We start from the raw sequence: 26,230 nt of genomic DNA on the forward strand, positions 1-26,230 counted from the left end.
CAACCTCACCACCAGATGCTGCTAAAATCTGCACAGTGCACCTTTAAAGAGGTTTGGCAAAAATTACACATATTCACTGTTTATAGACATAGCCAATTACAATGATAACATAACAAAATAAAAGAGTTTGAACAAATATTAATAACAGATCAAATAGTAGTCAATGCATGCTTTATAACCTGTGAGCTTTTTTTGCAATATTTTGTATTTTCAAAGAAAACCCAGATTTCCTAATAAGCCATGATTTTGCCCATTTATTTTGCCCAATAAATACCTTAAATGTTTTCTCCATTTTGTACCATACATCTCATATTTGAATGATTTCATCTTACTTGATAAGGTATTAAAAACAAATAGTGTACAATATTACCTCTCCTTTGGCAACTCTTGAACCATTTTTAAAATTTTAGATCATATTTAGGATTTTCTATTTTCAGAAAATCACAGTTTAAAAAAATAGGTTCATCCTAACTGGTTGATTTAAAACCCACCATGTAAATACTTGGCTGTGTAAGAGCAGCACACAGCCTGCAGGGAGACGCCTCCTCTGGAAAGGACCTCGCACATGATGACTTTGAATGTGGTGCATAAAAATAGAGCAGATCCCTGCAGGCTCATGTCACATAGGTGCTGCCCTGATCGGACGCGGCAATTGAAATGCGCAGACCGTCGCTACAGTCATGCTGCTATCAGAACAATCATTGCAACAGAAGTTACCGATCGGGGAAAACCCTTAATATTTCACACCACGTCCCCCCAACCTAAAACACATTTAGAGTTTGTAACCATGACAACACGACTGGTAGATTCTGAAACACCTACTCATCGACCCGAGGGCCTAGTTTATCCTGCAACCCTTTTAAGATGCATGGGAAATCTGTTGATGGAAGTCGTGATTGGCTGGTGAATGAGCTACATTCAAGAGTGTCTGAACAGAGAAAAAACAGGTCAACTAAAGACAAGGGTGTGAATAAAAGTGGAGAAAAAACATGGCAGTTGTTCTTTTTAATTCTCTCCGCTCTTGTGATGTGGAGAGAGAGCTTTCGCACAACTCATCTGATGTGTTATCATCCGGGTGCTGCCACTTATTGGTGAGAAATCAGGTGATTCCTCATTAAACGTACACTTGACACTTGACAGCGTCTAGACAGAAAGTCGCAGTTCCAAACACAACGATTCATTTGTTCATTCTCTCTCACCTCTCACACACTCTTACAGTCCAAGCAGCGATGATCCACAGGGAGATACTGAAGACCAGCAGCACCGTACCTGGGCATATGGTCATCAAAGTCTTCATCACAAACCGTGTGTTAAAGTGCACCTGCAGACAGGACAAACAACAACCACCAGTGCTTCAATCAAACAAATATTGTACTGGGATTGATTATACAATGCTTATATTCAGGCCCGGCGCCACGAGGGGGCAAAAGGGGGCATTGCCCCCTCAGATCGGATTTGTGCCCCCTCTGTTTCATTTTTGTTTTCAACCTTTTGAGTTAAATAATAATTTAAGCTTATCCCCATATGGGATTTAGAATGTTCAGTAACGTGACATTACTGCCAGATTCAAACCTCTTTCGCGTTGGTTGACGCTGAGCCAGAAGGACGAGCTCAGCGCTGTCATATATCAATGCAGTGTTTTCAACCTCATAATGTTTATTTTAGATTTCAGACATTTAAATACACATAAGCACTGGTAAAACAATAGCCTACATTTAGTTTGTAAAATACACACTGATGTCTATGGAAGCAGCAATAATCTTTTCAAATAATAATAATTTGCCGACGTGTGTTATTCATATCAGACAAACACAGTGAAAGTAACTATAAAGTTTACTCAATTGTTTTAAGGTTATAATGATACCTGTTTGAAAGACGAGGACGCGCACCTGTCAATCAGCTATTACATAACAGAGCGAGGCCAGAGACGAACGTGCTCTTAGACAGGAATTAATATATGGAATAATGTGTGCATCTTTGAATAACTGTAAGAATACATTTCCTTTAAATTAATTTTGTCATATAAAGTTTTAAGAGATAATAATGTTTCATTCACTTGCTTATTTAGACTTGCAGTTAAACGCGTGTTTGGCGCATTTAGCCTACCTCAGTTTTTATTTCAGTAATATTGCCGTTTTTCCGGTAATAAAAATAATAATAATACAATTTATATATCAATCCTGCTTCCTTGTCTGTTTATTAATTTTATTATGCTGTTATGTTATGTGGATATTTATTGCCATAGCTATGAGACGTGCATTGCCGTTATATGAATACTCTCGTCTAATAAAATCATATGCTGAATAATGTGTGCATCTTTGAATAACTGTAAGAATACATTTCCTTTAAATTAATTTTGTCATATAAAGTTTTAAGAGATAATAATGTTTCATTCACTTGCTTATTTAGACTTGCGGTTAAACGTGTTTGGCGCATTTAGCCTACCTCAGAGTTTATTTCAGTAATATTGCCGTTTTTCCGGTAATAATAATAATAATACAATTTATATATCAATCCTGCTTCCTTGTCTGTTTATTAATTTTATTATGCTTTTATGTTATGTGGATATTTATTGCCATAGCTATGAGACGTGCATTGCCGTTATGAATACTCTCGTCTAAAAATAAAATCATCTGCGGAATAATGTGTGCATCTTTGAATAACTGTAAGAATACAGTTCCTCTGAAAATAATTTTTTTTGTTAAATTTTTGAAAATGAAAATTTTTGTCAAAGTTTTGAGAAATAATAATGTTGTGAGGATATTTATTCCCATATGAGACGTTTATTGCCATTGAATACCCTACTCTCCTTTATAATATGGAAATCACATAGCAATGTGGTTTACTGCAGTTACCCTGCTAATTTTAACATGGAGATAAATAAACCTTTGAAAATCTGCTGATTTGATCCATTCATGTCCTGACCATCAGGCTAGAGATTTAAACATCCTTAATCCACACTTACTAGTCTATCAAATATCTCATGATCTATCATTATTTTTTGCTAGTTTTACTAAATTGTGTTAGTCAGTTTCTGGTTACCTGTGCAGTTGCATATGGAGTGTTTTATGGAGCGCTGCATTTAAAAATCTGTCATTCCAAAGCGAGATATCAGTGTGTATTATTCATTGATGGTATAAAGTTAAGCCCCCTCAACAATTTCACATGCCCCCTCAGTCATTTCATCCTGCAGCCGGGCCTGCTTATATTGTACATTTGATTGATTACTTTAGTCAGGGTTTCTAAAAATGTTTAACTTGCGCAGCTATTCTACAACAAATATACTTTATTTCTTAAGATAAACCAACAAGTAGAGTGGTTGAATTGAATAAATGCACGATTTAGGCTAGATAGGTCTGCACTGATAAATGAAGGTTTGTGGTTTTGTGGTTCAGTCCCATTTGTGTTTATCTCAGCATGCATAATTAATATGGTTGCAGATTTTGTCAACTTTGCCACTTTTAATATTAACTAGTAACTTTAGTACTAACTTAGTCGTAACATTTTCATTTTTTAGCTGAATGAAGAAATCATCTTACAGATACTTAAGGGGGGGGGGTAAGCTATTTCATGCATTCTGACTTATTAACACAGTAACACAGTAAACATAAACAGACATATGATGGAGTAAACTCACCAAGTGTTCAGGGGTGTTCACTGATATGCTCACACAAAAATCGCTGCAAAATACGCATTCCAACAGGTTTTATTGTAGTTTTTGCCAACCCCATTGACATGTATTAGATGTGCTGTGAGGTACGATATTACTCCGCGCCGGGAACTTTGTTTCTATTCTTGCAATTGGCAATGGCGGATTAGCGCCACCACCTGGGCTGGAGTGTCTATTATTCAAGCTCTCAGCGGAGGAATGTACGGGTGTGAGGCGTTTGGAAAAAAAGTTCCACAAGTTAACAACGAATGCTAAAACAGCTGTTGGAAAGCGTCTTTTGCAGCGATTTTTGTGTGAGCATATCAGTGAACACCCCTGACCACTCGGTGAGTTTCACGTCTTTGTAAACAAAAGTTTAATGCATTTTAGGAAGGATTGTTCCAGTGCACCATTAAACCCATTGTAAAGGTGGGAGGTAGGGATGGGCATTCGATTAAGTTTTCTTTGTCGATCGTCGGGAGAATTAACGATCGACTATCGATTAATCATTAATATTTTTATAATAAAATTTGTTATTTAACTTTAATACTTAAAAAAATGCAATGAATACAAATATACAGCGTGTTTTTCCTCGATGAGACCTTTATTACAAGATCAACTTGTGGCAGACAGTTAAACTATGTTTCAAACATAGTGCGTGCATGTGCGGTGCTCTAAAGCAGCGGAACCTGCAGCTGCGAGCCAGCGTTCTTAAACAGAGACCTCATTATTTCCAAAATAAATAAAAAAAACAGATTCATGTTTAACATTAAATTAAACAAAAAACATAATACTTAGATCTGAAAGGTTTTGTCAAAATGTAACTCAAAATTATTCAAGCCAAAAGAAAGTGCAAGATATTAGCCTTCCTAACATTAGGCTATAACAAATTAGGCTACTTAAAGCCTCGTGAAAAATAACTAACTTAAGTAACTCGCATAAAACTTCTGCACCAGTCTACTGATTTTTTTTTTGAGAAATAAAAGCATTTTTTGGTGTCAGACGCGACCGCAACCCATGGTGACCGTCAGTCCAGCCGCCGCCGAAAACAGCCGCTCCGAGGAGACTGACCGGGATGCACAGGTACCTCAGCGCTAACTTGGCTTATTGCGCATACAGAGTATGTGTGAAACAGCGTGTGTTTTGTGAGCCCCATTCACCATTGTTTAATTATACTAACATAGTCTTTTAGTTTTTATTTGTTGTAAAACAACAGTAGACACAAATTTACTATGGTCTCCAACTCCACAATATACCATAACCATGCTATTTGTAGTAAAATTGCGGAAATACAAATCGTTTTAATCTGCAAAAAAAAAAAAAAAAAAAAACATTTTCACAATGATAAAATCATGGCTAATTTTCCTAAGGTAGTAATAACAAAATGATATCTGTTTGAAAGACGGAGATGCGCACCTGTCAATCTATTACATAACAGAGCGAGGCCAGAGACAAACGTGCTCATAAACGGGAGTAATATGGAATAATGTGTGCATCTTTGAATAACTGTAAGTATACATTTCTTTTAAATATATTTTGTCATATAAAGTTTTGAGACATGGTCTAATAATGCTTTTTCACTTTAAATGCTCATTTAGACTTATTGTGCGGGTAACAGCGTTTTTGACGCATTTACCTCAGAGATTATTTTAGCAATATTGCTTTTTTCCGGTAATAATAATACAATTTATATTTCAATCCTGTTTCATTGTCTGTTTATTCATTTCATTATGCTGTTATGTTAATGTGAGGATATTTATTTGCCATATGAAACGTGCCGTTATATGAATACTTTTGTATAATATTCAAATATATGCGGAATAATGTGTGCGTCTTTGAATAACTGTATGAATACAGTTGCTTATTTTTGTCATAAAGTTTTGAGAAATAATAATATTGTGAGGATTTATTTCCATATGAGACACTTTTTGTCGTTGAATACTCTTGTTTATTATTTGGAAATCATATACATACATAGTAGGAAATATATAGCGTAATGTGGAAGGCTAGACTTGCAAAGTTACTCTGCTTATTTTTATTTTTGATATATGTGGAGATAAATAAAGCATTGCAAAACTGCTGATTTGATCCATTCAGATCCTGACCACCAGGCTAGAGATTTTAAACATCCTTAATCCACATTTACTAGTCTGTCAAATAATATCTAAAATATATTGTTTTGTGAAAAAAAATGATGCTTTGTTCTATTGTTTATGCGGAAAAGTGTTCACAGAAAGTGTCAATCACATGAACGTTTTATATGAATAAGCGGTCAGCAGCGTACTGCAACGGGTGCTTGACGGATTCGCCGCACACATACGCAAACGCACTGCATACGGAGTATTTGTGAAACAGGAGTTAGATAAAAAAAATGCATTCAATTAATTGATAACAAATTAACGTGATCGACGAAATTCTTAACAATCAATTATTGATCGTCGATTAATTATGCCCATCCCTAGTGGGAGGTGAAACACAAACACCCAAAAATTCTCAGGGCAGCATCATATGTCCAAATTTCAGTCAAAACCATTCTATATCATCATAAACAATCTGAAAACAGGGCTTTAAGTGTAAAATACCGAACTTGTACTTTAAGGTTAGATTTTGTTAAAATGGGATAGTCCCAACCGGGTCACAGGCAGTGGCGGGCGATGACTTTTTTTCAAGGGCGCACAATGCATGTAGCCCGTTATTGTATGTGGTTTGTCATTTCAAAATATCTGTTCTGCGTTTGCCGCGTCATGTGAACCATGTGCATCATGCTTCTTGTCAAAATAAGTGCCTGCTGCAGACGCGTCTAAAGGGTTTATGGTAAAAGTGATGCTAGTGTAATCAGAGTTTAGTGTTAAGTGAGTGTCTTGCATCAATTTTGTGAACGTGATCGTTTCTTTTATATAGTGGCGGCCGGTGACTTCTTTTTTCGAGGGTGCTTGATGCAAAGTTCTTCACAACATGTATGTAGCCCGTCACATGTGGTTCGTAATTTCAAAATATCTGTTCTGCGTGTCGAGTCAAAATAAGTGCCTGCTGCAGACGCATTTTAAGGGTCTGTGATCAAAGAGACGCTCGCGTTTGCCAGATACTTGCATAATCTCATGCGTAATCACAGTTTACTGTTAAGGGAATGTCTTGTGTGTATTTTGTGAATGTGAGCGTCTCTTTTATCATAAACGGTTTTGAAGCGTGTGCAGCAGGCACTTATTTTGACAAAACACGTGATGCACATGGTTCTTATGACACAACAAACACATATTTTGAAAACACGAGCAACACACATGACACTCCGAACACATATTTGAATTTGCGCCCCCGGATGAACAGTCACGAGCCCCCACTGCTTTTATCATAAACCGGTTCGACGCGTGTGGAGCAGACACTTATTTTGAAAAGACGCATGATGCACATGGTTCACATGACACTTCGAACACATATTTTGATTTGCGCCCCTCGGAAGAGAAGTCACCAGCCGCCACTGGTCGCAGACGGTAAGTAAAACTGCATACAATGTCTGTGTTTTGTTGGTATTCATCGCAGAAGTGCATATAATCTAAACGACATAAACATGTATGGAATAAGTTGTCCAAAGATAGTGGGAAAATGTTTGTTTGCAGTACGCTTCCTGAGGCTCATTTTTGTGGGGGGAGTAGATGTAGAGCTGTCTTTTAAAAATTTGTTAAAGACTCTTCTGAGATATGAAGGATACAATGCTACTCTATAGGTACCCAATACTAACATAAGATTAGCAGAAACACTGTGTGTTATGTCACCTTTAAAATACATAGGTGGCAACTTGACATTTAAAGTTCACTCAAGACATTTAATAAGTAAATTAATTTATCTTATCAATATCAATATATTATATAGTTATATAGAATTAATGTTCTTTATTAAAAAGTCACATAAAGGGCAATTCGGTAGAAGAAAGAAAGATTTCTGACCTAAGACAGACCACGTGATCATTAATAGGAAAACAGAACATGAGAGCAAAGAGAATTAGCATTTACATCTCTTTGAAACAAGGGCTTCTCTCAAAGGACAAAGTGATTACCCTCTCCAATCAGCCATTCAAATTAAAGTACATCTGGACCGCTTTTTCGACCGTCTCACATTATTTCAACGGCATGGGAGGATGAAGTTTAAATATCAAACACTGACAGCCAGTCATTTGTCAAGTTCTCTTAAAGCACAGGGCAGGAAAGAGATACACAATATTTACAGACATCAATCAGCCATCTAAAAACTTGAGATGAGACTGCTCAAAAAACTATCATCAATCATAAAATCGATTAAAGCGAAAATCTCAGATAAACACTAAACTATCCTTATACGAGGATGCAAAAATCAGACTATGCTCATGTCCAACCTGACCTTATACTGAAGCTACATCATAGCTTTAAAGCCCTTAAACCATCAGCAAAGCTGACAGGTTCATCTTTCTCAGAGACACTTAAACGATACAAAAACAACTCTTCCTTGTACAGAGAAAACCACAATCTCCCATGATTGACCTCATAAAATCAGACTGTACTGCTCTCTTAGCTACGGCTACACTATATATTTCTCAAGCTAGTGAGCTTTAGAGGATCAGGTTTGGAGAAAAGTCATTTAAAAAAAATTTAGTTGAATACAGGAAACTATTATAAAAGAAAACCACACTTGCACATATGCTACTATTACTACTAGTACTAGTACTAATACTGCACACACCCTAAACCCTCAGGTTTGAACTCACTAAGCTGTTCATTTGCATGGGCTGCCAATATTGTATTAACACCCAATTCTTTTAGGAATTAAGCAAACGCAGCCCCAAAATCTCAATTTTCAGGCTGCTAATTGGGTATTTCTGGTAGTGTACTTGCTAGGGAGTGAAGCTCCATCACGGCTCTTTAAAATGCTGAAAGCGTGCTTGACGCCACGTACACCATGCTTATGGATAAGTGCCCGGTTAAAAAGCTGTTCATCATTTGATCATTGTTTGATGAATCACTCCTGTCATGATCAATAGATAAATGTATCTGACATCTGTTTGATATAAATTCTATTTAATTTCCAAAAGTGGTAACAGCGAGACTTTCAATATTAGAAGTAATCTTCTTAGTGAGAAGTGTCTGCTCTTACAATAATGATGGTGACTCTTTGCAGTGCAGCGCTATTTAAGCTCATTTTACACCTGGATGGTGAATAAGACAGAGGTTGCACTTGAATGCCACAGGTTGCAATGATTTAGCAATGATTAACCACTTAGTTTTGACCCCAAAGATTGCTTTCAGTTTGACCTCTGACCTTGTTGAGTGCCCCTATGCTGCGGGAGGAGGCATCGGTGAAGAGTTTGCTGTGTAGTAGCATGACTCGGGCGATGAGGTAGAGTCTAAGGAACATGGGCACAGACAGCACCATGTCTAGATCCGCCTCCGCCTGCGAGGGAGCATAGGAGAAGGCCAGCCGCGCCCGCCACATGAATTTGAAGTCGCCCGGCACCGGGTGAACCGCCGAAACGATCAGCTCCAGAGCGATGAGCAGCACGCGCTCCATGGTCATGGCGATCCGCCAGTCGTCCGCACCATTGTCAATGACAAAAAGCTAAAGGGGGAAAAGAACATGAATGTTTACCAATTTTCATTTAGACCTTAAATAGAGATAATCTTACATTTGAAGACTTTGTGTAATAGATACCAAATGAGTTTTCAATCATTCAAAAGAAATGCTTGAGGGAACACAGCAGTTACCACAATCATAACAAAACACAGGAAAAAGGGAAAATAAAAATTAGACATAGCCCTTAGAAAAGCTTTTTTTATGGTTCTATAACCTACACTAATGTAATAAGTATTAAAAGCCTTGTAAATCAAAGGAATATTTTGTTCTAACCAGCCACAAAAGTGACAAGTCACAGAACATTTTGTCAGTTGCTACATTTCTTTTCCTTGGCATGCCAATTTACACAATAGCTTATTGCTTATGTCACTCATCCATTCATAGTAAATAGTGCTAATGCTATGAAGACTTCAATTGTAGACCTATTGTTTTGCAAATGTTTTTGCAAAGAATGAATTCATACCATAGACCGTAAAAAATATGGACGTAGTGTCCGTGACGTCACCCATTGTTTTGCGAAGATCGTTTTGAAGCATAAAGGAGCAGTGAATCAAATACTCAATTTTAACTTGATAATTTGTTATATAAGAGGTCATCATACTTAAATGAACATCCTGCAAGTTTCAGAACTGAAAACGTCCGTGCTACTGAAATATAACAGTTTTTGGCACCAAGCCAGTAAAACAAGCCAGTGTGGAATTCGGAAATCTATGACGTCAAAGTAGAATTGAAGCACCGCCCCATAGCCAAATACAAGGACCACTTTTGTAGCCCCGCCCACAGCTTCGCGTGACACACGTGTGTCTCAACAAGTAAATATGTCTTTAAAGATTGACAAATGTAACCAAAATGACTTTTAAATACATTTTAAGACTTTTATTTTGACGCGGTGATCTGTTATGATAGACTGGAAACGCATTTTTGGTTGTGGAAGAACCGCGTGGGAACAACACAGAAGCTAAATACTTTAATTCGGAGGCTTGGAACATAACATTAAATGCGTGGAAAAAGTTTGCTTTTTAAGAAGTTCACTTCTTCGCGAATCACTTGCGGAAAACCGAAAATGGGTAAAGAGGCGGGACATGTGTGAAGCTGAGGTGAAACCACGCCCGCCTATCGCGAGTCTAGTGACAGCAGTGGCTGTTCAACCGTCACTCAAGCGGTCACGGCATTAATTATGCAGAAGTTTAAGGCTTAATATAATTTAAACGAATGCGTTACAAAAAAATTCACCCCCCTCACAGTTGTCATGAAGGGCAAAATTAGCTACAGTATATAGACCAAAAGCACTTTTTGTACCAGGCGGTAAACACATAATTTTCTACTGTAAAGTTGGGCATTTTTAAAATGGGAGTCCATGGGAATGGACTCCGTTTTGGAGTCAGCCTCAAGCGGCCAGTCGATGAATTGCAGTTTAAGTCACTTCCGTATTGGCTTCATCAGAGAGATCGAAAGGTTGCCCTCGATTCATACGCATGAATTAACTAAACGGGGAAAATTTGGGTGAAAGCGCAATTCCAAAAAAAACCTGCAGATGGGAGTGGTAATATCTGCGGGTTATTAACTAAAAAGGTGCAAATTAAATAACAGCTGCTTTCCATAATGACCAATGTAATCTAGGCAAAGAGCAGCTCAAATCAGTTCAGGGTCACAAATAAGCAGAGCTCTGATGAGTTGCGTGTGATCTACAGCACCACGGACATCACAGCTAATGAAGCCATAGGACACTGAATAGTGAAGGTTTACAATAAGTTTTGGTATTGTGTGACATCTCCTAGCAGTGGCGATCTGTGACTTCTTTTTCGAGGGTGCTCGATGCGAAGTTCGTCACAACATGTATGTAGCCCGTCATGTGTGTGGTTCCTTTTTTCAAAATATGTGTTCTGCGCATCGAGAGATTCATCACGTGTCTTGTCAAAATAAGTGCCTGCTGCAGACGCGTCTAAAGGGTTTATGATAAAAAAAGACGCTTGCATTTGCCAATTACTCGCATGACCTCATGCGTAATTCAGAGTTTACTGTTAAGGGAGTGTCTTGCGTGTATATCGTGAACGTGAGCATCTCTTTTATCATAAACGGTTTTGACGCATGTGCAGCAGGCACTTATTTTGACAAAACACGTGATGCACAGGGTTTACATGACCCAACAAACACATATTTTGAAAACGCAAGCAACACACATGACACTCTGAACACATTGAATTATTTGAAAATTTGAATTAGCGCCCCTTGGATGAGCAGTCACAAGCTGCCACTGTCTCCTAATGACTCTAGCAAATAAAACAAAATGGCTTGGCAAAGAATATTTTTGAATAATCTGTTCCTCCGGCCCCAAATAAACTGTTACATGTTAAAAAAATCCTCTGCCTTGTACCACGCACTTTCTGATGTCTCATCTATCAGCTACAATTGCAGCCATTTCAAGTGTAAAATGCTTTAAATGTGACATAGAATGATTGAACGGAGTATTTATCCGTGTTCTGTGATGTGACATGTAGACAATTTTTTTTGTTTGGGTCTGTAATGCCTTAGAAGCTTCCTAAAAACCTCTCTCAGATAGCTCTATTAGGGTGGGGGATTTTAAACAAGTGGTTTTGCACCTATTTGGCTCCCCCTACTGGCTTAACTTGCAATCTCATTACTGATTGGCTGACTTTGCTGCCACTCAAAAAATGTAGCCAATTATTTTAAAGTGGAGGGGCAGGGAGATGCCTGTGATGTCATTAGCATCAGTTTTTAAAAGAGAAACTTATAAGATTTTCAAAATGTTATAGATGTAACTCCTATAGTGTGTGGTGTGCCATGATGTGTCAAAGACAGCACACCACACATGAACAGATTTTCAACCAGAGCCTCGACTGTGAACACAGGAAATTTCACAGAGATCTCGCGATGTCTTTCGCAACCAAACGTGACTTCACAGTAAACAAACATGGCGGTATAAAGAAATGACATAAAATGTGCTTTTGAACATCTCTGATGTCTATCTCACTTTGGACTGTGCCTGCTGGGCCATGACTGTAGTTGTTATGGTTTAATCTTCCATCATCTTGCTTTCTGATTGGATATTGTTTCGTTATTGGTGCAAAAACAATAATATCACACGCACAAACATTAGTAAATCGCTTTGCGTGAATAATTTAAAAAATCTCCCATAAATTTAGCATCTAAAAGAGATACTCCTAGAAATGCATATGCAATGAGGTCAGTCGCAAAAATAATCTGGCCACACCTTTTCAGCATTAATTATTATCCACTGCGTGTCTTTAGTAAATCCTGACAGTCATTATTTAACACCAAAACGATGATTTGCACGTTAGTAAATCTGGCCCTTATGCTGGGTACACAGCAAAAGATTTTTTACATCTTATAAGATTTTCAAAATGTTTTAGATTGAACCGTTTTGCTCCTATAGTGTGTGGTGTGCCATGATGTGTCAAAGACAGCACACCACACATGAACAGGTTTTCAACCAGAGCCTCGACTGTGAACACAGGAAATCTCACAGAGATCTTGCGATGTCTCTCGCGACCAAACATGACTTCACAGTAAACAAACATGGCTAACAACAGGTATAAAGAAATGACATAAAATGTGCTTTTGAACATCTCTGATGTCTATCTCATGTTGGACTGTGCCAGCTGTGCCATGACTGTAGTTGTTATGGTTTCGTCTTCCATCATCTTGATTTCTGATTGGATGTTGTTTCGTTTCACGTGATAATCTCAAAAGCGTGCGCGCATTTGTCCTCAGGGTTCCCCCACACTCAGGATTTATGATCGTAAATATTAAACATGTTTAATATTTGCGCTCGGGGCAGCTCTGATGTTCTTCCGATCAGGTTCGGACACTCTTAACACACCGCACATCAAGGGAAAATCTGATAAGATAATCTGTAGAACCATCAAGATAATCAGGACATAGCTAGGATTGTCGAAAAAGGGGAAATCGGCCCAAAATCAGCCCGATAATCTTTTGGTGTGTACCCACCATTAGTGACCAATTTTTTGAATGACAAACACTTCCTTGTGCAAAGATGTTTAGTGTTAATGTAAGTGTTAGGACTGAGCACTGTCCTCATCAATTCTTGCACTGAAATCCATTTGTCACTTTCAAGTCTTTTTAGCATGTATGTGGCAAGTATCAAACAAAAATCTTCAGAGCAAACGAAACTCTGCATCCCACATAAAACCCGCATGTCATCGGGTTTAACCACATTTTAGGACTAACCATTCATCACACATCTAATCAAAAACTTCAATTATGAATTAATAATTCACGTAGCTCATTAGATCAACTAAAAAATAGACTGGCTGTGAGAAGCAATGTTTCCTCAGGAGCAGCACAGGAGGCTAAATGAAGGGGGGGACAGATTGATAAACCCCACGATGCGAACATGCTTAAATAGTAATGTTATCCTGCCAGGAAAGCCAAACAGATAGAGCAATAAGCAAACAGAATTCAGTTGGCATAATGAGCAGTGACAGTTATATGATTCTCTCTTTCTTTCTCTCTCTCTCGCAACTTCATGTCAGACGATATAACAGCAGCGTCTAAGGACGAAACGGGAAGCTAATTGTACCGTTGGCGGTGTTAGATGTGTTTCACGTTAATTGTAAGTGTTAGCTTTGCGAGTTTTATTTAATTTTTACGCTGAAGGCAACCAGGGTTTTCCCCACTGAGACACACACACACACACACAGACACCCACACACCGAATAGCTGAAAATTATTATATGGGAATCCTAGAAACTCATGAATGAAGCTGCCGTATATTGCTGTGGAGATATGCCATTGCATTCGCATACTGTATGTCTGTCCGCAGAGCAACAGGTCTTCCTACCACCCAATGAAAATGATTATTTCCTCTACATGAATGCCCTGATACAAACAGAACAAAACATGTTTCTCAGCGCATGTGTGCGTGTCTAAGGGCATGGTGTATGTCGTATGGCAGTGAAATGTGCATGTTTTTTTTCTGGAAAAGCCAGCCTCGTCATGGTGACTGTTGCCTAGGCAACAACATCAAAGACCAGCCAAGCTTAATTAGGATCCCCTGGTGAGAGAGGGAGAGAATGACTGTATGTTTGTGTGTGCATGTGTGCAAGAGAGAGAGAGAACATAGAAAAGAGGTGGAAGAGAGCGAAAGTGGCAGAGAGAGAGAGAGAGTATGAATGCAAAGGAGAAATACTCATGTGTGGGCGGTTGCATGAAGACTGAAAGAGAATGTGTGAATATGTGCGGCATGTGAATATGTGAATCTGGAAGGTTGGGTGTATGACTTGTGCATTGCACTGGAATTTTGTTAATGCCAATTTTTTAAGCCTTTTTGTGTCAGAAAAATGTGTCATTAATTATCCAGCCAAATTTGAATGATTATATAAACAGCAAAGTAAATTAAGTTATTAAAATTTGGGGAAAATATGCGGGGGGGGGGGGGGGGGGGCGTGTCCGCTGCCATCTGTCTTAACTTTCAAATACCGATACAACCTGACTGGATGTTCGCAATAGTGCTAGGGGTGGGGCTATGCTCTGTGGCTTCATTGCATCACTGAGCCACCATTTAAACCCCGCCCAAATAATCCTGAACACAGAAATGGTGATTTGATTGTTGGTCGTTGCAACTGAACAAGTTTTTGTATCACTTAGTGGTCCTTTTCCCATCACATAATAAATTTAAACTCAATAATTCATATTTATTTAATATTTGGTCATATAATAAATAGGACAATGTTCAGTCAGCTGGGTATTTTCACAAAATAAACCCTCTCAGAATGACAACTGACCTAGTCCATCTAGATTTATTTTGCAATAATGATTATGCTGACTGAATAATAGCCTCTACATATTTCATGAAAATCTTTATTCACATTAAACTTATGGTTCATATCTCAGCAAGCTGTGGTTTTATGATACTATAATCATGGGATTGCTCCATCATAACTGTGCACTTCGATGAAATCTTACTTTTCCTCTGTCATCATCTCTCCCATTCCTCCTCCACACATTACCCCTAATTCATCTCTCCTCAACCCCCCCACGCCCCATACTGTCGTTTTTTTCCAGAGCGAATTGCCACCAGGATATGCTGAATAATTAAATTCCATTAGTGAAGGTAATCTGTCAACATGAGTGACTGGACCGAGCCGCCTCCCTTAGCCCATAAGAGAGACAGAAGACAAGGGATGTAGAGAAAACCCAGAAAATCCCAACAAATGATGACCAGAGGAATTAGGAAACATGAGAAAAAGCAAAAAAAAAAAAAGGATTAATCGAAGAACACAGTGGGAAATGAAAGGATAAAGTCATGGATATGAAGGAGTCCAGTACAGAAAAATACCAAATAGGACAAGAAAAGTGTTAAACAAGGATAGACAAAAAATATGCTCTTTTCCCAAAACTATACTCAATATTTGTGACCCTGACTGTAAAATCTATGCTAAAGTGAACATTTAATTTAACATCGATTTCAATCTTTTTCATGACCTTACTCAGTCAATACAAAAGATATCAAGGTTATGCTTTCACAAAATGGTTTTTACTCTATATAAGGATTTTGAGTAGTGATAAACCTTTTTTTTTTATTATCTGTCTGATTTATTTGATTTGGTCAAATATTTTTTGTATAAAAGACAGTCCCTCCAGAAAAACGCGATTATGGGATCGAATGATTTAACGCATAATCAGCCAAAGTCTGCATATTTCGGCGGGGGATACATTTTTTCAAATATGCCGCAATTTCGCAGCATAAATTGCAGATTTCTGTGCGCAAAATATGGAGGGCTTGCATGATTTCATAATCCCTGCATTTTTATAGCAAAAATCACATATATCTTAGCAGAAACTTGAAAAATGTTGCATTTACCTCACACAAGCGCAGCCATGTCCCCTGTTGCCATGGGAACGTTATGAAGTGACGTGATTATGTGATATAAACATAATTGAAAAGCTGCAAACAGTTTTTGCAAGTTCCTGCAATTTTTGCAATTTTACCCAATTTTTGCAAGTTCCCGCAATTTCACAGCATAAAATTTCATAAATATCCTGCATATTCCATCGCATTTTTTAAGAAAACGTGCCGCAAGATTTTGCCCGCAACAATCACAAAAAAACGTAAAAAATAGTAAAAAATAGTATTTTTTTTTACTTCAAATCAATATTTAACGTCCATTTATTTCTTTATTCAGCATTTAGCTGTATAACTAAAGACATAATGGCTAGGATTACAGATGCACCGATATGTCAACCAGTAACTGGTATTGGACAATAAAAGCAATTTTTACACTATTGGCCGATAGTTTAAAAATAGCCAATAGAAATTGCCGATATATCCTGTCAATTAAAAAGAGAACAGGAAAAGGCAATGAATTTGATCTCTGTGTATAGAAAAGTTAAAGAAACAACCAAACTATGGGTAGGGGCGCCTTAAGGGGGGTGGGGGGGGGGTTAGGATGATTCTAAGTGCCCATGAACTTTTGAGGGCCTCAGCCAAGGACTGTGCCGCACACGCAACCCCCTTATTAAGCTGAGCCCTCTTAGAGTCTTTACTCTGCGTTTTAGCGCCGTCTTCAATCCACGGTCTCACAGTGCAGAGTGAACTTCAGAAGAGAGCAAGGTGTGTGTATTTACTGCTATTTGTTATGATATCTGCATATGTGCACTTCCTTACTATAAATGCAGTTTACACAATGTGAAGCTGGATCAATACAATGCAGTTTTCTTTCCACTGTAAAGTCTTCGCTCTGTTCACCTCAGTTTAACCTGATAAGGAACACTGTGCCGTACACGGTACACCCCCTCCCTTGCACGTGAGGCTGCATTACGTCATTGTAACTTTGAAGCATTAAACCTTCAAAATATACGGTCATGCGGCACATCGTTGTAAAGCTTAGACTTTCGGAATTCCATTAAGCGCACACACAAAGCATAATATGATTTTTAGCAGTCATAAAACTGTAATCTATTTGTTAGTTACCTGAATCGGGCGGCGCCGATTTAGGATATTTATTTACCTTCAAAATCTTCCCATTATCCACTTCGGTGAAATTGTCCAAAACAAATGTGACCCGTCACGGAAACCAGGGACTCAAGTCGGCAGCACAAGTTTCGAGAAAATGAGAAACAAAGTTTTTTTTTCGAAATTTGTGATTTTCGTTTTATTGCAGAATCTGTTAGTTGAGATCACGAAGAAGCCTCTCCATGTTCGAGATAGCAGTTTTTGTATATTTAAAAGCGTACATTTTGCTGTTAAAATAGGCTTGTTTTTCCGGAGATTCTAGCGTGCAGCGGGGGGCGTCATTGTCTGTGTGTATATTTACATACTGTATAAGCTTGTGTTTTCGCCTCCGCCCACAAAGGGAACAGCGTGACTACTAAATAAGGATAGTTCGCCCAAAAATGAAAATAATGTAATTAATGACTCACCCTTCTGTCCTTCTAAACTCGGAAGACCTCCGTTCATCTTCGGAACACAGTTTAAGATGTTTTATCGTTAGATTTAGTCCGAGAGCTTTCCCCTTCATTGAAAATCTATGTATGGTTTCCATGTCCAGAAAGTTAATAAAAACATCATCAAAGTAGTCCATGTGACATCAGTGGGTCAGTAAGATTGTGTTGATGCATCGAAAATACAGTTTGGTCCAAAAATAGCAGAATTACGACTTTATTCAGCATTGTCTTCTCTTCCGGCTCGAGCGTGAAGTCACGTGACTGTAGTGACGCGCTGCCCTGTTCCTCAGACATGTTTGCTAAGTTTTTTTTTTTTTTCAAACTTATAGCCTGCGTCTCCCCAGACTGTAAAGCTCGGGCGCACAAAACAAAAGAAAAATAAAAGAAGCTGGGGCGGAACAAATAACAGTCAGCCGCGTCACTGACGCATCGTACGTCAGCCGCGTCACTGACTTTATGCGGCGCTGCAGTCGGATGACGTCAAAGTACCGCGAGAGCTCTTCAAGAAATCTTACGGAGTAGTTTAATTTCGACTCGCTCTCGCGGTACTTTGACGTCATCTGTATGTCAGTTCTTGCAGCGCAGCATGAGTCCAAACACACAGAAGTTACACAGATATAGTTGTATTCTTCATATAATTGGCTACATGTTTTGTCTATCAATATTTTCCATGAAGTCATTGGCTGATGGAGGAACGAGCGAGCCATTGGTAACCTCTCTAAAGGATGTCACGTTTTCGACGGCGCTGTTTGGATGATCTATTATACTACTTCCCTATTTTAAATACAAACTTTGAAGGCGGGTTCATGTGTTTAACGGAATGTAAGCTCATATACCCTTACATGTTACGATTTAAATAGTCTTCAGATTATATATTATATTGTATTACCAGACATTCATGCGAAATCTGATGTAAACAATCTATATTTCACGGATTATACGCATTTGTGGACAAATATGGACATTGGATAATCTGAAACAGACTGGATTCGACTTGTGATCCCCACAAAGGTAAAAGAGTCATGTTTATTTTTGCGGGTTGTCATTTGGTCATAAAATACTACATATGATGCTAGAACATCTCAAAAAGGGTTTTACAGGGGGCATGGCTTAGCTAAATGAGATGTAAATGAGCCCTATTGTCTCCCCCAGCTGAAAAGAAGAGTCCCTTTCGTCTCGATTTTCTCGGTTTGAGTATTTCTGAGTTCCTATATTCAAATGGCCACAACTTCTCCAAATCTTATCAGATTTCCATGTGTTACACATCGTTGGAAAGCTTAGAAACTGCACTTTCAGAATCTGTGAATAACTCAAAATGCCCAGATCCGACTTGTGTCCCTACTTTCCGTGACTGGTCACAAATTGTTCATAAATCCCCAAAAGTCCAATGAAATGGAATATCCAAGCCTTTTAATCCAAAGCGATTTGTTCATCTCACAATCTTGACATTTCTGACCGAATTACGATATAAATAGTGTATACAATTAGTTCAATAACGGACATTCGTTCGAATCTCACTTTCCAGTCACGATTTATAATGAATATATTCAGATGTCACGTTTATTGTGCAACGTCTGAGGAACAAATGCGCCCCCTTGTGGAATTTCTGCCGTTCCATAAGGGGCTACAAAAAGCACAAGGCGATATACGTTCCCTGTTTTATTTTATGATTCTAACGCGAAGTCAGCCCTTATAAGCTGTTTAATTAAGGTAGCCCGTATAAGATAATTAACATAAACTAAAAAATGCGATCAGTTACACACTAGTTTTGTAACGTAATATGCCAAGGAAGTATTTTTTTGCAGTCGAATCGTGAATCGAGTTGGTTGTGATAAAACTGAAATGCAACTAAGGCTAAACTAGTCCAGTTATGTATATTAAAGCTTCTCAAATTGCAACAGGTTTAAGAAATCAATGGAAATCTATGTCGTAACCTGCTATAGTTGTCATTCATTTCATTTTAGAGCCCCGTTGATTAAAAAACAAGAATCATTTAATAACAGTATATAGCTGTTTTCTTAAAGAGTAATAAATCACAAACCAACTTTTTTTAGTTAATGATCTGTAAGAATGGGGTTTTATTAGTGCTGTTCATTGATTTTATTAAGTTTTTTGACATTTGGATATAAAGTGTTTCAATACTACAATATATGGTGTAAAAACGTCTGAGTGCTGCCCTCTTTAGGTTAAACGGTGGCTACTGCAGTTGAATTTTTGTATTGGATGTTGGGTCCAAAACATGCCTCGTGATGTAAACAGGTTCAAGCTCACCACGCCTTGTAACGATCTCATCACACACTTAGTTCGTCCCCTCAATGTCGTGTGTGTGACAGCTCAAGTATACAGTATGTCACTGAGACTGCCTGTGAAAATCAGAAAAGTCTCAAATCTTATTGTGAGATAAAAAGCATCACAGTTTAATTTCAAGCATTAATTTCACTATGATTTCAATCGCTGACATGACATTACTCAGTCAATATTAAATATATCAAGTTTAAATTTTCACAAAATGTTCTTTACATTATATAGGATGATTTTATGTGGAAAACAGTAAATTACAAAGAAATACTTCAGCTGGGTTTTCACAGGCATGGTCACATTTATCTTTAATCTTTAAGAATGTTGCATTTTTTCTGAATATTTGATTGAATGTACTGTATTTTTCAATTAAATTTACATTGCACAATAAATTATCTTAGCTGCAGACATTTTAGGTATTTATAAATACTGATAACTGTGGTCAAAACAATAGCAAAATAAATAGTTAAATTACAGACAAAGATTTTGAATAGCTACAGTAGGTTGGATTGTATGTTTGGTGCGAAATGGGTATGGTGGGGGCCCGACCCCCTATTTTTTCATAGGGCCCAAAATTGCTAGCGGCGCCCCTGACTATGGGTATCAGTATCAGTCTGAATAATCGGCTTTCAGTGAAAATTATTTATATTGGAAAATGAAAAGTAAAGCAGGCAGCACTAAACAACTCAGATTAGCAGTGATATATGACTAAAATACCTATGATGACCCTCTGCCCAGTGAGATACAGACAACAGTCAAATACAAATGTATATATTTAAAGAATATACAGTATGCGTGTGTGTGTGTGTGTTATAAATAAATATAATAAGAGACATCTGTCAGTTGTCTCTAAAACCACAATTAGTGAGATCTGCTGGCAATTCCCACTTTCACTTTCTAAAATAAATACATTTATATACACCTTGAATCTCTCTCTCTCTCTCTCTCTCGCTTTCACACACAAACGCACAGACATCTCCCATGTGTGTCACCAGTAGCATAAACAGCAGGAAATCCCTTTAGCTTCCACCCAGCGACAACTCACACACAGTAACACTAAGCAACAAGACGTGCTGTGAAACTACTTGTGCAATGTTCTGGAGATGGTTTCTGTTATCAGTATCAGACATACTCTGCTTGAGAGTTTACCACAGTTCATGTGGATTAACTGTACTGTTAAGTATCACCTTTATATTAGGAGATACCTCATACCTTCGCAAGAAACCTATCATGATCTCTTTTGCATTTGCATAAACATCAAACTAATCAAAGCTTTGTTCTATATATATTTTGCACTCATCATAAGCTGGTATTTGAGAATTATTTTGGATTTATTCTTTTTTTATTATTCAAAATTATGTATTTATAAAGAAAACCTCATATAATAGTTCTGAAGTGTGACTATTTCTGCAACTAGTCAAGGCATCTGCATGTTACATGTTAAGTCTCTAGGGAAAACAGCTTCTGAAGCTTATCATAAAAACCACTCAAGCAAAGCGTTTCCAGAATCAGTCCAGCCTTGAACTAAAGATAATTATAAAATTGGCTTAAAGTAATGCTGGTGATTCACCAAATTCTTTAATGGTTCTTAGCAGAAGTCACACAGCCATAAATCATCTTTGAATGTGGCTCTACAGGAGCCAAGCCTTATACAAACTTTAGCCAAGGATGAAGCTTGTTGGCACGTGGTGGGAAATGCACTTACATTACATTAACATGCACTTGAGTACAAGCTTTACCTAAGAGGGCCTTTCAGAGATATTAGCACCCTGATAAACACACAACACTGTATTTGCAAGCACACACGTTCTTAAAAGTAAAGGTTCCTAACTGTGCGTGCACACCGCCAGCCGGTTATCATTTGCATAAAGTTTAACTGTTCTCAACTTTGTGGCAAAGCTGGACCCTGTTGCCAACAATCGCTGTCCCTCGTGACGTGGGAAATCACCAAGCTTCCATTAAATTAATGAGATCGGGGTGCTCCCCCAAAATCAAGTGAAAATGATCTCAGTTCACACTGTATCTAAAGAAGGAGAATGAGTCTGGAAAGCTATGCATTGCATGGGGTTATAAGTTACTAGTGCAGTGAACTGTAGACTTTTCTCAAACCTTAGAAATCTTAGATCTAGATTTGGTCTAAATATGTCTGAGGTTAGTTGCAGTGTTTAGACATCTGTCAAAATCTCTGCGAGTCAAACTCATCAGACCCCTCAAACTGAATCCCTAAAACTTAGAACAAAACTACATGTCTGTTTAAAAGAGCCTGAGATAAACAATTCACAAACCCACAGAGGGGCAACAGAATGTTAAATGAGTGTAAAAATATAACAAAAAAGAGAGAGACAGAGCAAACACAACATAAAATCAAGAGGGTAATAGACGGGGGGAGAGAAAAACATGAATTGATTTGAGTAGGAGTGAGCGAGAGAGAGAGGTATTCAAGGCTTGTACACCTGTTATGTACAGTGATCATGCCAATAAAGTACTTTGCAACTGAACATTTATTTAAATAGGAGGAGAGAAAGAGAAAGAAAGAGAGAGAAAGAGAGAGAGAGAGACGGACAGTGAGTGCTTTTTTCTCTTCTTTACATGTATTTGTTAATGCATCATTACTCTCTGCTGATTCACATTTTGCTCAATTATCTGTACAGGTATGTATAGAGGGTTTATGCTAGTTTTGTTTTCCTTACTTGTGGTTAGCTATGCTGCAAATGCTTTGGTAATACAAATTTGTTATGTCATTCAGTGAATGGGAATCATTGATAGTGGAGAGTGTTAGAAAAGAACACTGTAAAAAAATCTTTGCTGCCTTTTTTGTTGCATCGACTCAGATTTACAAGTCATTACAACTTATTATTATTTATCTTGACTAGAGAGGAGTTGTTAGAATGTTTGAGCTTGTAGCCTACTAATATTCTGCCGTGTAAATGTGTGAACTAATTTCACCATGACAAACACACACCATTCATGTGCTAGCACATCCACACTGACGGGTTTAAAAGGCAACATGACATAGTCTTCGCTATGAGTCTTTGGTAATGTGAGGCACTTCCATCTTTCGTTTGAAAAGAACATTCTGTGGCAAAAGATGAAGGGTGTGATTTAACTTCAATATTTGATCAAGAAAGTGGATCAAGGTGGTCAGCAGGCTGGTTTAAAAAGACAAGCCTAAATAAAATAGGTACACTGGTACAATATTAATATAAATTATACCTAATATTAGGTACAACATTTTTACAAATAAGATTATAAAAACAAGTGTTTCTTTTTGTAAGACCATGCACTAATGCATCGATCACAGTAACTTCAAATTGGTAAAGTCTGATTCTATGTTCACTTTAAATAGAGTTAACTAACCAGCAGCCATATCACCCTATGGCCCAAGACAGCTTGCCCACTGAAGCTAAGCAGGGCTGAGCCTGGTCAGTACTTGGATGGGAGACCACCTGGGAAAACTAACTGTTGGTAGAGGTGTTAGTGAGACCAGCAGGGGGTGCTCACCCTGTGGTCTGTTCAGGTCCTAACACCCCAGTATAGTGACGGGGACACTATACTGTCAAAAAACACCGTCCTTCGGATGAGACGTTAAACCGAGGTCCTGACTCTCTGTGGTAATTAAAAAATCCCAGGATGTCTTTCGAAAAAAAGTAGGGGTGTGCCCCGGCATCCCAGCCTACTAATCATCCCCTCATACTAATTGGCTATATCACTCTGTCTCCTCTCCACTAATAAGCTGGTGTGTGGTGGGTGTTCTGGTGCAATATGGCTGCTGTCACATCATCCAGGTGGATGCTGCACATTGGTGGTAGTTGAGGAGAATCCCCCGTTCATATGTAAAGTGCTTTGAGTGCTGCAAAATGTAATGATTTATTATTATTATTATTATTATTATTAAAATGATCTGAGAGCTTCATTATTTCTTTAAAAATTGATGTGCCATCATAATCATTAATCAAAAAACGCAAATCTCCTTCCCTCCTAAAAATCATCTCTTTACTTTCGGTCATATGGCATGGCAGGTGGGCGGGGTACGGGAGAAAATCGCTGTAATTAGCAATCAGCAACATTACCCAACTTCAAATGATCCAATTAGATCTCGATAGACAAATTCAAATCCAGCCCTGCCTTATTTCATTTTAGAAGACATTACTGTACCTTCAAAAGACGCTGTATAAGAAAACATAACTATAGTATTTATTTGTGTGAACAAGAGGCAGAACATTGCCGTAAGGGGCGTGCCGTAGTGAGGATGCGCGTGTCATCGCAACAAGAAGTTATGGTTTAGCTCTTTGGCACAGAGATTTAAACGCAGATCAACATTCACGACTAGAAATGTCTGCAAACTGGACAAGCATGCACATGGTCTCTAGAGAGAGAAATCACGGAAAATTAGTAAACTTCAGACACTGTGTAAAAAACCTACAAAGTGCAGGACTTTAAATACGTTGTGTGTCTTTATGTGATCTTTACAGAACTACATGGGCTTTATCTTACACCCGGCCCAATGCAGCGCAATGCGCGACGCAAGTGTCTTTTGATAGTTTCCACCCCGCGCAATTATCATTTTCACGTTTAGCACCACGTTGTTTAAATAGCAAATGCATTTGCTCCCCCTTTTGCGCCCATGGGCGTTCTGATCTGAAAACAAGGTGTGTTCAGACGCATTGTTGGCGCGTTGCTATTTTGAGCGCAATCGTGTTTTTTGTTATTTAAAGAGCGCATTAGTAATATACGACTATAAATGAGAAAATTTTTTAAGTAATGCTTAAAAAAAACTGACGCTGTCCAAGTGCTGAAACGTGCAGAGAGCCGTTTGTAAATTCTTTATCTCCTGTTTGTTACAAATAAAGTATTTTTAGAGTACAAACCTTTTCTTACATACTTGTAAATAATTTTTGATGATATTGGATAGCCATACATTTAAAGCAATTAAATTAGCCTGCTTTTTTACTTCCATGACTTAAAGAAAACGGGTTTTAAAGGTTTTAATAAAAATAACAATTTCAATGCACGTCAAAAACAACACAATTATTTAACATTAATCCTAAACTGGGGATCTTCTTCCTCCGCTTAGTTTTTCGGTTAACAAAGTCCGTCATCTAAATAGGGATTAGACATAGCACCAGTGCAACTGGCTTTTAAAGGGGATGAGAGGTGAGACTCTCATTGGTTTATTGCACATTACGCCCAAAATACTCCCATTACTCATTAAAACGAAGAACCAACCCTTTTCGACCATGCGCTCGGCGCACAAACCGTTTTTCCCGTCGTTAAATTAGCAAAAGTGGATTCGGACACGCCCATTTAGACGTTGCGCTGTGCGATTTAGACAATGCGCTTAGATCGTTAAAATAGAGCACCCTGTATGTGAATGCACACAGATAATGTAATGCACAGGTAATATATTTACAATGTATAGTGTTATAAATGTACATACATAAAAACGATCAATCAATTCCAGTCCTCACAGCCCTTTTTCTTTAAAAAGAACAGCAGTTTTTAAATGTTCTGCCAAAAAGGATGAGTTAATCCACAAAACATCTAAGGTTTCATCCTGAATAGCCCCAGTATGTTTTCTCTTCAGATGTTCAAGCATCAAGCTGGTACTGCTGTGATATGATAACGAAACTTTATAGAGTTTAAAAAGCAGCCTTTTATTACCAGCTTATCTGAAGTACTCCCATACTTTAGACCACTTCGGCCATTAAAAATCTTTTTGCAAACTAACTCGTTTGACATTGCACGCGACCCTGCTTCATCCATTATCTTTGAAAACGGCGGACTGTTGGAGAAGGCGATAGACATAAGGTTCACACCTACTAGTGATGTGGAGAAAACAGTTGTTATTTTTAACGTGAGAACAACATTTAAAAGGTAAAATAATGGAATAGATAAAAAATATTGATGTCAACTAATTATCAGTGTCAACAGAGTCGATTGTATCGACCAATCGCGACAGCTATATGCGTGTTAGATGCTGTATAACCGCCACTTCTGCGTTTGTCCACTTGGGTTGCCATTGTTTCTACAACCATAAACTGAGGATAGCGCACATCCCAGCAAGTGGAAACTGAGACAGTGAAATGACAGCTAACAAAGCCGGACTCAATATAGACCGGCTTTGAGTAACCCACTTTTACCCTAAGTCAACAGGTGTTCAAGGTGTTTTCTTTCATTTCATGTTCTAAACATCTATGCTATGTCTATTCTTGTGCTATGGTTAGACAACTACTGTAT

At 38.1% G+C, this 26,230-nt stretch overlaps 1 protein-coding gene across 3 annotated transcripts in view; it reads right to left on the reverse strand.

Annotated features, from left to right (window-relative positions):
- Nucleotides 1-26,230, reverse strand: part of kcnn3 (potassium intermediate/small conductance calcium-activated channel, subfamily N, member 3) — a 68,427-nt gene that overhangs the window by 25,038 nt on the left and 17,159 nt on the right. For all 3 annotated transcript variants that reach the window (XM_065261012.2, XM_065261011.2, XM_065261014.2), the window contains 2 exons: nucleotides 8,936-9,232; nucleotides 1,200-1,321 (listed from right to left, as the gene is read on the reverse strand). In XM_065261012.2, coding sequence (XP_065117084.1) covers nucleotides 1,200-1,321; nucleotides 8,936-9,232 — 419 coding nt within the window. The remainder of the gene's footprint in view (nucleotides 1-1,199; nucleotides 1,322-8,935; nucleotides 9,233-26,230) is intronic.

This window comes from Paramisgurnus dabryanus, chromosome 13 (assembly GCF_030506205.2).
Source record: "Paramisgurnus dabryanus chromosome 13, PD_genome_1.1, whole genome shotgun sequence".
NCBI lineage: Eukaryota > Metazoa > Chordata > Actinopteri > Cypriniformes > Cobitidae > Paramisgurnus > Paramisgurnus dabryanus.